The 12,365-nt window shown below is 39.7% G+C and overlaps 1 protein-coding gene across 5 annotated transcripts in view; it reads right to left on the bottom strand.

Annotated features, from left to right (window-relative positions):
• CFAP54 (cilia and flagella associated protein 54) overlaps nucleotides 1–12,365 on the bottom strand; it is a 303,678-nt gene that overhangs the window by 98,277 nt on the left and 193,036 nt on the right. For 4 of the 5 annotated variants that reach the window (XR_015163948.1, XM_086400813.1, XM_086400812.1 and 1 more), the window contains 3 exons: nucleotides 9,782–9,989; nucleotides 6,283–6,362; nucleotides 4,517–4,686 (listed from right to left, as the gene is read on the bottom strand). Coding sequence is in view for 3 of the 5 variants with exons in the window: in XM_086400813.1 (XP_086256939.1) it covers nucleotides 4,517–4,686; nucleotides 6,283–6,362; nucleotides 9,782–9,989 (458 nt within the window). In the remaining 2 variants the exon portion in view is untranslated. Of the gene's footprint in view, nucleotides 1–4,516; nucleotides 4,687–6,282; nucleotides 6,363–9,781; nucleotides 9,990–12,365 lie in introns of those variants that run through there. The other variant, XR_015163949.1, reaches the window with a different exon arrangement.

Genomic DNA, 12,365 nt, shown 5'->3' with positions numbered 1-12,365 from the left:
TAAGAATAGGTATTTATGAATGTAACAGATTCTACTGCTTCAGCAAAAGCATTCTTAAGGTGAATCTGCCTTTTTTTTTTTAATCGCAAGCACACAGCAGTGAAGAACAGAAGGACAACTAGTTCGCTTTGGTGTCACTGCTTTGATTCATGGTGAGCTGATGGAAGTTGCAAATAACAACACAGAAAAGGCAAAAAAATCTTCATTTTATAAACTATTATACACATAGTTTACTATGTTATAAACTACTATAAAAATAGTTCTAACCTCACAGACCTCCCTGAAAGAGTCTCAGGAACATCCAAAGATCTGCAGACCACATTTGAAAATCACTGCCCCAAACAGACTTTATGGATTTTCATCGCTGCTTAGAAACCACAAAAATTTATAAATTCCCCCAAACCTGTACTGTCTCCAACATAAAATCAAATTTAGATGTGGACTCAGTAGAGCCCAGCGAGCTACAGTCTATGAGGTTGCAATTTAGCAACTGAACAACACCAACCATGGAAAAGCCTTCAATCAAGGCAATAGTGAGATGATTGTATGTTACCAATCTAAGTACAAGCAAAGGGGGGGTTCTGCTGAACTGACTTCCCCTTTGTGAAGGCTGCAGGAGTACTTCTGTTTAAAGAGAATGTCCATCTAAAAAAATTAAGTCCCTTTACAAATTCTGGACCCAATGCATAGAACCTAATGCACAGAATTTCAGTATACTGAGAAAGGAGAGGAAAAAAATTGTTTCCATCTAATTTTATCATTTCTTCTTTTCATTCAATGATATTTTTCAGTTCTAAAATCTCTAGTTTTTGTCCCCTAAATTCACCTATTCCTTTTATAATCTTGTCTCATTCTCATCCATCCTTCACATCTTTGAACAGTTCATTTCTTGGGCTGCAAAGTCTGCCATTTATTGTCTGCTCTCTTCTGAGGCTGTTTCTTCATTTGGTTTATGATATTTGCCTCTGTGCTAGCTTTACCGGCAGTTATTTTCCATGGGAGTCCTGCATTTCCTAAGTTAATCTCTATGAGACAACTTTGGCTTTGTCTTTGCTCCAGCTTTGTGATGTCAAGGCCAGTTTCAAAGTTAATATCTTAAGGTTTCTGCCTTTCACTGTCAGTGCCAGTTTGGACCCTGCACTTGCCAAAAGCATCCATCTGAGGAACTTATTTGTCTTGGGCTACTCTTTTTCCAACTATACTCAGCGCAGGCAGCAAGCAGGTTCCTGGCTAGTCCCCAGAGACCTTTCTGAAATCCCAACCTAGGGGATAATTTTATTCTGTATTAGAGAAACAGAGAAGACTGGACTGGGATCCTACCCTACTGTGTACAAATTATATCAGAGCATCGAATTCACTCTCTCTACTGGGTCATTTTCATCAGTATATAATACTGATATTATCAGTATATATCAGTATATAATACTGATATACAGTATATAATACATTATTGTTGCTCTCATCTCAAAAAAACTTGTCTTGATCCTACTTCTACCAACTTTACCCTATTCCTCTAACTTCCCTTTACATGAAAATTCCTCAAAAGAATCATCTTTACTTGCTCATTCCAATTTCTCTCCTCCCGTGTTATCATAAAACCACTCTAAACATGCTCTTTCCCCATTACCTTCTAAAATTACTCCTGTCAAAGTACAAAATACTGGTGATGTCCACATTTATAAATCATCCAATTGCCAATTCTATGTTCTCATCTCAATCTACCTGGAGCTCTTGGCACAGCTGATCGCTCTATTCTCCTTGACACACTTTCTTTACGTGGCTTTCCGGATTTCATAATCTCTTGGGGTTTTTTTTTTTTTTTTTTTTTTTCTTTTACTAGTCATTTCTTCTCAGTTTCCTTGGCTGGTTCCTCGTTTTCTCCCCAATCTTTTACCACGCCCAACCCTCAGTCCTTGGTCTTTTTCTTTCATTCATCTACTCACACTCCTTAAGGAATCTCATTCTTTATAAAGGCTTTAAGGGACTTCCCTGGTGGTCCAGTACCTAAGATTCTGCTGCATTCCCAATGCAGGGGGCCCAGGTTCAATTCCTGGTCAGGGAACTAGATCCTACATGCCCCATGCCACAGCTAAGACCTGGGGCACCCAAACAAATAAATAAATACACATTTTAAAAAACAGAGGCTTTAAATACTATCTATATTCTAAAGACTCCAAGAATATTTGATATTGCCAATTGTATCTCAAAGGGACATCTCAATCTAAACACATACAAAATGTAACTTTAGGTCTTTCCCCTAAATAAGCTGCACCTCTGCAGTCTTCCCCATTTTGGTGAGGGACAATTTCTTTTGTAACTCTTCTCTCTTTCTCACTACTCTACAGCTAATGCATCAGCAGATTCTAACGGTTCTACTTTCAAAATATACCCAGAATCCAATGGCTTATCACCATCCTCAGTGCTACCACCCTTTTCAGAGCCACTAACATCTTTCTTTTTATAACAGCTTCCCCAGCTGATCTCTCTGCTTTCAAACCCTTTCTCTCCTACAATCAATTCTCCACCTAACAACTGGAGTCATCCCTTGGAAGTGAAAATCAGATCATGTCATTCTTCTGCTCAAAACAATATAATGACTCCCTAGTTCTCTCAGAGGAATAGCCAGAATCTTCACCCTGGCCACAAGATCCCTTATGATCTGCCTCCCCCACCAAGTACATCTTTGAGGATCTCTGAAAACTCTCACTTGCTCCATTCTAGCCACAAGAGACCCTGTGCTATCCCTCAAATGTGTATCAGGCATGTTCCCACAGCCTGCAACACTCTGTCTACAGGTATTTGCATGGACAACCCCCGTGTTTATTTGTTCAGATGTCACCTCATCATAAAGTCTACCCTGACCACACCAGATTTGGGTTATATGTCAACACTGATGCCAAGCACATCAAGAAGACTATGAAGAGGATGATTACTTCCATAGGGAAACTATCCAGGAAGAGCACAGCAGCCTCCCAAACAGGTTGAAAATGTCTAAAGAGGAAAGAGAAAGGTAACTGACTGGGCTTTATGGTGGTTAACGGGCGGCGCTGGGTTAAGGTTTCCCACGTGTGGGTCAGGGTCTGTGTGGTTTAGACTTCCCACCAGCACCAAAGGAGGGGGCAACTAGGCTTTCTTCTCTGCTTGTCTGGGCATGGGGCACGAGAAGGGGGAGTGGGAGCAGTCAGTTAATGAACATCTAAGTGGAGTCATTCTCTTTACTACAATAGCACAATTTTAAAAGGATAACCTTCCTCCTCCTCCTGCCTTCAGATATTCTCCGTAACACTTATTTTTGGCCACACTATACAGTTTACCTAACTGTTAGGTTTACAGTTTATCGTCAGCCTGCTTATCTTCTATTAGATTGTAAACTCTATGAGGGTAGGATTTTTGTCAATATTGTTATGTACTTTTTGTCTACTGGGATACAGAACTTAGGACGGTGCCTAGCATATTGTAGATGCCCCTAGATTATTTTTTGAATGAATGAATGTTAATATAAGAAATTTGCTCATTATTCAAAACATCCCTATTGAAAGTATACTAATGATAGAGGTGATTATCATAACTGATATGGGAAGCTCTTTAAAGTATATTTCTATATTATTCAATATTAAAAAATCATTGAGAAGTATTTTAACCGTCTATGAGCTTTTGAATACAGAAACTGTATTCTATTCATCTTTGTATCCTCAGTGTCTAGAACAGAGCCCTAGAGCAAGGTACTCAGCAGATGAAAGAAAGTGAAAAGTGATCTAACTTAGGTTTCCCACACTACAGACAGGTGGGAGAAGCCCCCGGTGGCACTAGTGGTAAAGAACACGCCTGCCAATGCAGGAGACGTAAGGGATGTGGTTACAATCCCTGGGTCGGGAAGATCCCCTGGAGAAGCACATGACAACCCACTCTAGTCTTCTTGCCTGGACAGTCCCACGGACAGAGGAGCCTTGCAAGCTAGTCCATAGGGTTACAAAGAATCAGACATGACTGAAGCGACTTGGCAATGTCAACAGATACTGATCACTATAAATGAATCAATCAATGAACAAATGAAAGGAAAAATCTGACATTAGCAATTGCATCACATTTAAAAAATCTGCCACTTACAACAGTTTATTCAATGATTCAGCACAGCATAGTTCATAGTAACTTTTTAAAAATAGAGTTAATTTTTAATATTGTTATTGGTTGGAAAAAATATTCCACAGGTGTAATTTGTAAAAAGCTATAAGGAATTTAGATTCTGCCTTTTAAAAAAATAGATTAAAAAAAATAGATTAATTCTGAAAAGGAGAGATCTGTGAATTTGCTAATGTTTGACATAAAACATCCGAGCTATGTGCTTTAATAAACCAACTCATTTGTTGAGGACTATAATTTTAAGTGTAGTAACGTGAAAAAAAAACCCTGAATCCTAAGTCTGCTCTATTAATCTAGGAATTTTTGAAGCTTACATAAAATTGAGATATATTGAACAAATCAGGGTGAGGAAGAAATCATGTGTGCAGATACTTGCCTGTATGCTGCCCGGTGTCTCTGCAGGGCAATGGCAGCCAGCTGCAGTCTGACCTCCACCACAATCTCCAGTTCGCCAGCAGAACACTGAGAGAGGTCCTTATGGCTTAGATGGTCCATCTCCGACAGAAGGGTGTTGAGTCTGTCTTCAGCTTCTGTCAGTAAAATTGACTAAAGAAAGAATACCACGCAGTGACCCAAGTCCAGACATAATACAAACCATGTCTCATCCTTACTCAGCAAGCATTTTTTACGCACTAAAAAGTAACAATGAATGGAAGAGCAAAAAGGAAATCTGAACAAAAGCATCAGAGAAGAGAGCTCAGTGAACAGGAAAAGTTAGCAGAGAATGAAAAGGGCAGTAATGGCAGGAATAAGGTGCAGGACAGTGGCCCTTTACTGCACACACAGCTAATGCCCATACTTGCTTATTCACAGAAGCTGTGTTCTAGAAAGTTCCTGCCAACACTGAGTCAGTGAATGCTGAAGCATTACTCCTAGGGGAAATACAGGGATAGGTTCCTACAAGCCTCTGGTCACACCATTTTTTGTCAGCTGATCAATATGTAATCTTGTTTAATGTGTGTCTATGTTTAAAGACATATAATTGAATATATAACGTAGATTCATTATCCCTGAACTCACAGCCAGGAGCTCTATAATTCATGCCTGACTGAAGCTTGTCTAACATACACATGTTCTCCAAAAGGCTCATCACAGCCTTCTTGAACTTAGGATTACTAGACAGCACTTCAGCTTTATGCTTAGGGGCCATTTCAAATAATGAAATGACAAAACCCCCACAAAAATGTGAAAAGTTTGGCAATAAATACACCATGAAAAGGGATACTTGTTTATAGTATGAGAGTGGAAACAAAAAGTCACCATCGTGTTGTTCAACTTGGCTGAGAATGTGCATGTCAGAAAAATCCAATTCTTCTATGCTCTGTGCAGGTCCCCAAATGACCACCAAAGAGCCAAGGGTTTTGATTTGGAGGTTACAAGTAACTTTTAGCAGATAAGCAAATCAGCAAATACTGAATCTGTAAACAATAAGGATCAACTGTATTTCAAATTAAACTATGCTCATCTAACTTGTAATGTGAAGATAACAAGATTTTAAGGTGGACAATCAGTACTAATTAGAGAAAAAAGAGAAAGAGCCCAACCAAACTTTCAAGGAACAGGTCTCTGAAGACTTCTTTGTATAGGGCAGTAAATATTATATAAGGACTAAGGTAATTTAGTATAATGGTTAAGAACATGATCTGTATTTTATCAATTACCTGGCACTAGTGAATTTCTTACTGTCTAAGCCTCAATTTATTCATCGTTCAGCACAATATAGTTCAAAAATGATTAACAGGTACATCACAGAGTTGTGAGAATTAAATATAATGCAAAGTGCCTGTCATGTATAATAGTAAGTACCAAATAAATGGTTCTGTTGTTGTTGCTGTTGTGAATCACTGTTACGATTAGGAGCTGCCAAACAGGGTATGGAGAGCTTAGATCCCATCAAATAATAAATCTTATTTTCCCCACCAACTTACCTGAGTTAAAAGGTCAAAGTCTGACACCACTCAGCATCTGCTTTTTTCATGGGGAGTAGACCCATCTCTGGCCCCAACCCATGCTTGGGAAAAAAAAGCTAACAGATTTCCCAACAGTAAGCACAAACGTGAAGGTTGGCCTGGCCAGGGCCTAAGAGTGGGCATTGTGGTAACTGATTCACTATGATTTGAGAATTTTTTTTTTTAAACTTACCTTTAGTGTGCTAAGAGCAAAGTTCTCTTTCAATTTTGTCAGATGACAAAGTGAGCCTCCCTCATCCTTTAAACACATCTCTACAAAACACAACATTTTAGAAGAACTACATATATCTATGGTTAGCTTAAATGTGAATTCTAATTTATAAAACTTATCATTAGTTGGGAAATTTAATGTTTAAAAATCAACCACAATGATAATTAGAAATACATTGCTATATACAATGGTCCTCAAATATCATACTCTATAGAAGACTACGGCTGATTCTTAAAACAAATTGTGTGTGTGTGTGTGTGTGTGAGTCACTCAGTTGTGTCCAACTCTATGACCTCATGGAGTAGCCCACCAGGCTCCTTTGTCCAAGGGATTCTCCAGGCAAGAACACTGGAGAATGTTGCCATTTCCTTCTCCAAGACAATTCTGAAAGGATCTTTCATATGTTTGTTGATGCCATTCAAGTTAATCAACTACTGATACAAAGTAGTGGTTCCTCACCTGTGACCCTATATGGTTCTCAAAGTATTCTGAGACTTCTAGATGTTTATAATATCTCAGTAAGATCTCCTTGGAGGTGTCAGTACTGCTGATCTGCACCAGCCCCTCATCTAAGACCAGAGAGTGAGACCATTTGGAACAGCACAACCTACACTCCTCAAACATCTTGACATTCCTACCTACGATCCAAAGCCAGCCCTCATTCTGAGCAAGGGAGAACTGAGACAATTTATATCGCAGTCTTTGCCTGCTTTAGTAAGCCTGGCTTCTAGACTACAAAAGGGAGAAAAATGACAAGTCCTATTTGACTAGGAATTAATGCACAAATGACGCACATAAAGAGGCTAAGTTTGCCAAGTGGAACAGGGAGTCCTGAATATCATGGAACTGAACACTCTTGACTTCCTCCCTTCTTCCAACTTCAACCTACCTGGCTCTTCTCCTAAATTAGGAGGCTCTGGAGCTAAGGGTCAGCTGAGGATGGAGGGCCCAGAAGAAAGATCTGGGTTGTGGTCTTCTTCCCTAAGGGAAAGTGTGAGAGAGACAAGGATAGAAGACAAATGCCTGAAGGTTGGTATGGAGAAACGCCGGGAAGAGTCTGACCCACATCTTCCTCTGGCCCTCTCTGCCTCCTGAGCAGCGGTCCCATGTTGTATTAGGCCCCTCCCTCTTGGGGGCTCTAAGTAACAAACTATGTTTTCACTGGCAGTCAGTTCCTGATCTGTTGGCCTTAAGCGTTTGTGTGAAAGTGTTAGTCGCTCAGTCGTATCCAACTCTGTGATCCCATGGACTGTAACCCACCAGGCTCCTCTGTCCACAGGATTATCAAGGCAAGAATACTGGAGTGGGTTGCCATTTTCTTCTCCACAGTTGGCCTTACCATACCTGAATAATAAGAAAACTTACACTTTAAAACAGAGGTCAATATTATTCTGATACCAAAACTAGACAAAGACATCATAAGAAAAAACTACATAATATATCATATGAATATGGATGCAAAAATCTTTAAGAAAATCCTAGAAAACAATCCAGGAATATATATAAAGATTTTACACCATGACCAGTGGGATTTATCCCAAGAAAGCAAGGATGATTAAACACTCAAAAATCAACCAATACACCCTATTGATAGAATACAAAATAAAAAACATATAATCATCTTAATAGACACAGGAAAAACATTTAATAAAATCCAACACTATATTTAACTTATATGCAGAGTACATCATGCAAAATGCTGGGCTGGATAAAGCACAATCTGGAATCAAGATTGCCAGGAGAAATATCAATAACTTTAGATACACAGATGATACCACCTTTATGGCAGAAAGCGAAGAGAAACTAAAGAGCCACTTGATGAAAGTGAAAGAGGAAAGTGAAAAAGCTGGCTTAAAACTCAACTTTCAAAAACTATGATCGTGGCATCTGGTCCCATCACTTCATGGCAAACAGATGGGTAAACAATGGAAACAGTGACAGACTTATTTTCTTGGGCTCCAAAATCACTCCAGGTGGTGACTGCAGCCATGAAATTAAAAGATGCTTGCTCCTTGAAAGAAAAGCTATGACCAACCTAGACAGCATATTAAAAAGCAGAGACATTGCTGACAAAGCTATGGTTTTTCCAGTAGTCATGTGTGGATGTGAGAATCGGACTATAAAGAAAGCTGAATGCTGAAGAATAGATGCTTTTGAACTGTGGTGTTGGAGAAGATTCTTGAGAGTCCCTTGGACTGCAAGGAGATACAACCAGTCCATACTAAAGGAAATCAGTCCTGAATATTCATTGGAAGTACTAATACTGAAGCTGAAACTCCAATACTTTGGCCACCTGATGAGAAGAACTGACTCATTGGAAAAGACCCTGATGCTGGGAAAGATGGAAGGCAGGAGGAGAAGAGGATGACAGAGGATGAGATGGTTGGATGCCATCACTGACTCGATGGGCGTGAGTTTGAGTAAACTCCAGGAGTTGGTATGCTGGGAAGCCTGGTACGCTGCAGTCTATGGGGTCGCAAAGAGTCGGACACAACTGAGTGACTGAACTGAACTGAACTGAACACCCTTTCATAATAAAATCTTACTCAACAACTTAGGAACAGAAGAGAAATTCCTCTACCTGATCAAGGACAGTTAATATCATACTTAGTAGTTAAAAAAAACTATTTTAAGGCAACATTATTACATTTGCAAAATGCTTATATAGTTTTGTATGTATATATGGGCTATAAATTCCATCCATGGATATCTTATCCCATAGAAATATATACTATAATATGGATATGTAGTGCTTCTGCATATCCCTGGATATGGCAGTATCTAGCGATATGCAAATACTCCATATCCTGGAAACAAAATGAACACACAACAAAGGAATGGTTGAATAAATCATGGGATGTTCACAGCATAGAATACCACACAGCCAAGATAGGAGACAAAGCAAAGCAGTTGACTTGGGGTGGCTTAGCAAAGTTTTCTACATAAAAACTGCAAAAAGCAGAAAAATTAAAAATACGTCATCTCTTAAGCAAATGACAAATCTGATTTTGTATGTGCAGCTGACCGTTGATCAACATAGAGGTTAGGGGCACTGACCCTCCATGCAGCAAAAATCCATGTATAATTTATACTCGGTGCTTGGTATAGACGGTCCTCTATATCCACAGTTTAGCATCTGCAGAGTCAACCAACCACAGATTTGCAGTATTGAAATATTCACTATTGAAAAAATTTAATAAACCAGTGGACCTGCGCAATTCCAACCTGTGTTGTTCCGGGGTCAACTGCACATAATGTAAAAAAAGTAGACATATATGCAGATAAATTGGTGGATATGGCACCTAGACATAAGCACATATGTGTGTCATTAAGTGAACTCAGAGAAAACTATGAAAGAATACCTGCTAGAATGTTTATATGGACTATAGTGGGTAGAGTGGGGAATTGGAAGGGAAAGGAAATAAAAAGAGAAATAAGCAAAAATAAAATAAATCGTTACCTTTCAAGTTTGGAAGATTTGGTTTGCTTTTCTCATTCATAACTCCATGGCCGACTGGTTTCATTGTCTGTTCTGGGACACAATTTATTGTTGCAGCCACATTTATGAAAAAGTATGCTTTAACAACTAAAAACTTATTTAAGAGATGTTGCTGGCTGACTGTAGTCAGAATTACAGGCATGCCTTTATTTATTAAATCATCAAGTGCCTAAAACAATGGAGAAAAAAAAAGAAAATCAGGAAAAGTAGTAAAATACTGTTCTCAGATATTATTAGCTTCAGTCCTTCTACAGTCCTTATTTGGCACAGGATGAAGGAATGGAGGGCTAGACACGAGGGACTGTAATTGGCAAGTCCATTGGGAGAGACATGATATCACAACAATGCCAGCAGGTCCACAGTGCTACTGCCGTTCCTCACCAGTGGGTGACCTGCCCCACAAGGTCAGCCCTGCCACGCAATGAGAGTGAACCTGGTGCTGGCATCGAGGAGGGGACAAAATAGAGCAACTAAAAAAGCTCACCAGCCAGGCATGTTGGCCGCTCTGCTTTAGCTCAAGTGAATTAGGGCTCACAGGTTGGAAGAGGAGGAAAAGCAGGTAGACAAGCAACCCCTTCCCAGCTTAGATTCTGGGTCAATCATGAGAATGCCCAGCTGAGGACTCCCTCAACTTCCTGGCCCCCTCCCTTGCACACAGACACTTCCTTGGCAATTGTTCTAAGTGGTCCCACTTTACATTCCTGACCAAGCCTCAGTGCCACCTGTCATCATCCTACATTTTCCCAGTCCATTCACTCTTGCTCTCTCCTTAGACAACCACTTCATTCCCTTTTTGTTTCTAAATTCTAACACTTCTTCCCCCATGCCCCTCCCAGCAAATAACCGTGCTTCCTCTACTCAAACGAGCAAATTGAAGCAGTTAGAGTAGTGCCCACAGACCCCGCAGCTCCACCTCCCCACGCACCTGCCTCACTGCCCTGCCTTCCTCCCTGCTCCCTAAGGCCGGTGCCGCTACTTAGGTCATCAGTCCCATCCCCACCAGTCTGATGAGCCATTCTCTCCTACAGTGTAAGTGTTCCCTTTCTGACAAATGCCACATGATATCTCTCACGCATGGAATCTAAAATATGACATGAGCAAACTTATCTATAAAACAGGAACAGACTCACAGACACAGTAAACAGAATTGTGTTTGCCAAGGGAAGGAGGGAGGGAAGGGATACATTGAAAATTTGGACTTAGCATATGTAAGCTATATTATATGTGGAATGGATAAACAACAAGGTCCTATAGCTGTAGAATGCAGAGAACTAAATTCAGTATCCTATGATAAACTGTAATGAGAAAGAATATGAAAAAGAATGTATATATGTGTATAACTCAATCACTTTGCTGTACAGCAGAAATTCATACAACACGGTATATCAACTATACTTCAATTTGTAAAAAATGTTTCCTTTCTACAGAGACATTCTCATCAGTACTCTGTCTTCTCCATTTTAAAAACCGATTAACTCTCTACATTCTGACTTCCCTCTCCATTTACTACCCGAATTTTCTCTTTTGTTTACAACAACAACCTACAAGGTTGTCACTATTCCAATCTCTCTCCTTTCATTTTCTTGTAAACATACTCCATCCTTACATTGAAATCCTCTGTTCAAAGTCATCAATGGCCTACTCTAGGCTAAAGCCATTGTTCAATTCTTAGTTTTCATAGGCAAGAATACTGGAGTGAGTAGCCATTCCCTTCTTCAGGGGATCTTCCTGACCCAAAGGAAGGACCCAAGGAGTCCCTTCCAAACCTGGGACTCCTGCCTTATAGGCGGATTCTTTACCGTCTGAGCCACCAGGGAAGCCTGCTTCATATGCTATGTTATGTTAATCTAAGACACCATTATTTTATATGCCAATTAAACATTCATATGCCTGCAACTGTAAAATGCATTCTAACTGCAGAGCTATTAAATGTTTTATTAAAATGAATGTTTAAGACTTGGTGAATTACAGGACTGCATTTGTCAGCAATATTTGACACTAATAAACATTCCCTCTTTTGAAAATGTTCCTCTCTTGGCTTCCAAGCCACCACACTCCCTTGCTTCTTTTCCTACTCTATCCACTCCTCCTTTTCAGTCTTCTTTGCTGGTTCCTCCTCTTCTCCTAGACCTCTAAGTATTGTAGTGTCCCAGGGCTTGGTCCCCTTCTGTATCCTCATTCTCTCCCCTTAGATGATCTTAATCAGGCTCATGCTTTTAATCTCATCTAAATGCTAAGTCCTACATTTTTGTGTCTAGCTCCAACTTCTCTTCTAACTCAAGACTCGTGTAATCAACTTCTGACTCAATTCTTACATCTCAAACTCAACATGTCCAAAATTTTATTCCTGATTTCCATCCCCCACCACACACACACAAAATATAAGCTCTATAAGGACTGAGAATTTGTCTATATTGTTTATTGGCTAATGTGTCTGATTGACAGCACCATAATAGTACCTGACACACACAGTAGACTCCACAAATTAGCTAAAATGATCCCTTTAAAACATAAGTAGGGCTTCCCTGGTACCTGACACACACAG

Source organism: Bos grunniens, chromosome 5 (assembly GCF_055505025.1).
Source record: "Bos grunniens cultivar Pamir isolate PY7600 chromosome 5, Bosgru_T2T1.0, whole genome shotgun sequence".
Classification (NCBI taxonomy): Eukaryota; Metazoa; Chordata; class Mammalia; order Artiodactyla; family Bovidae; genus Bos; species Bos grunniens.
Note: the sequence above shows the minus strand (reverse complement) of the source record. Positions and strands in the feature narration are given on the sequence as shown.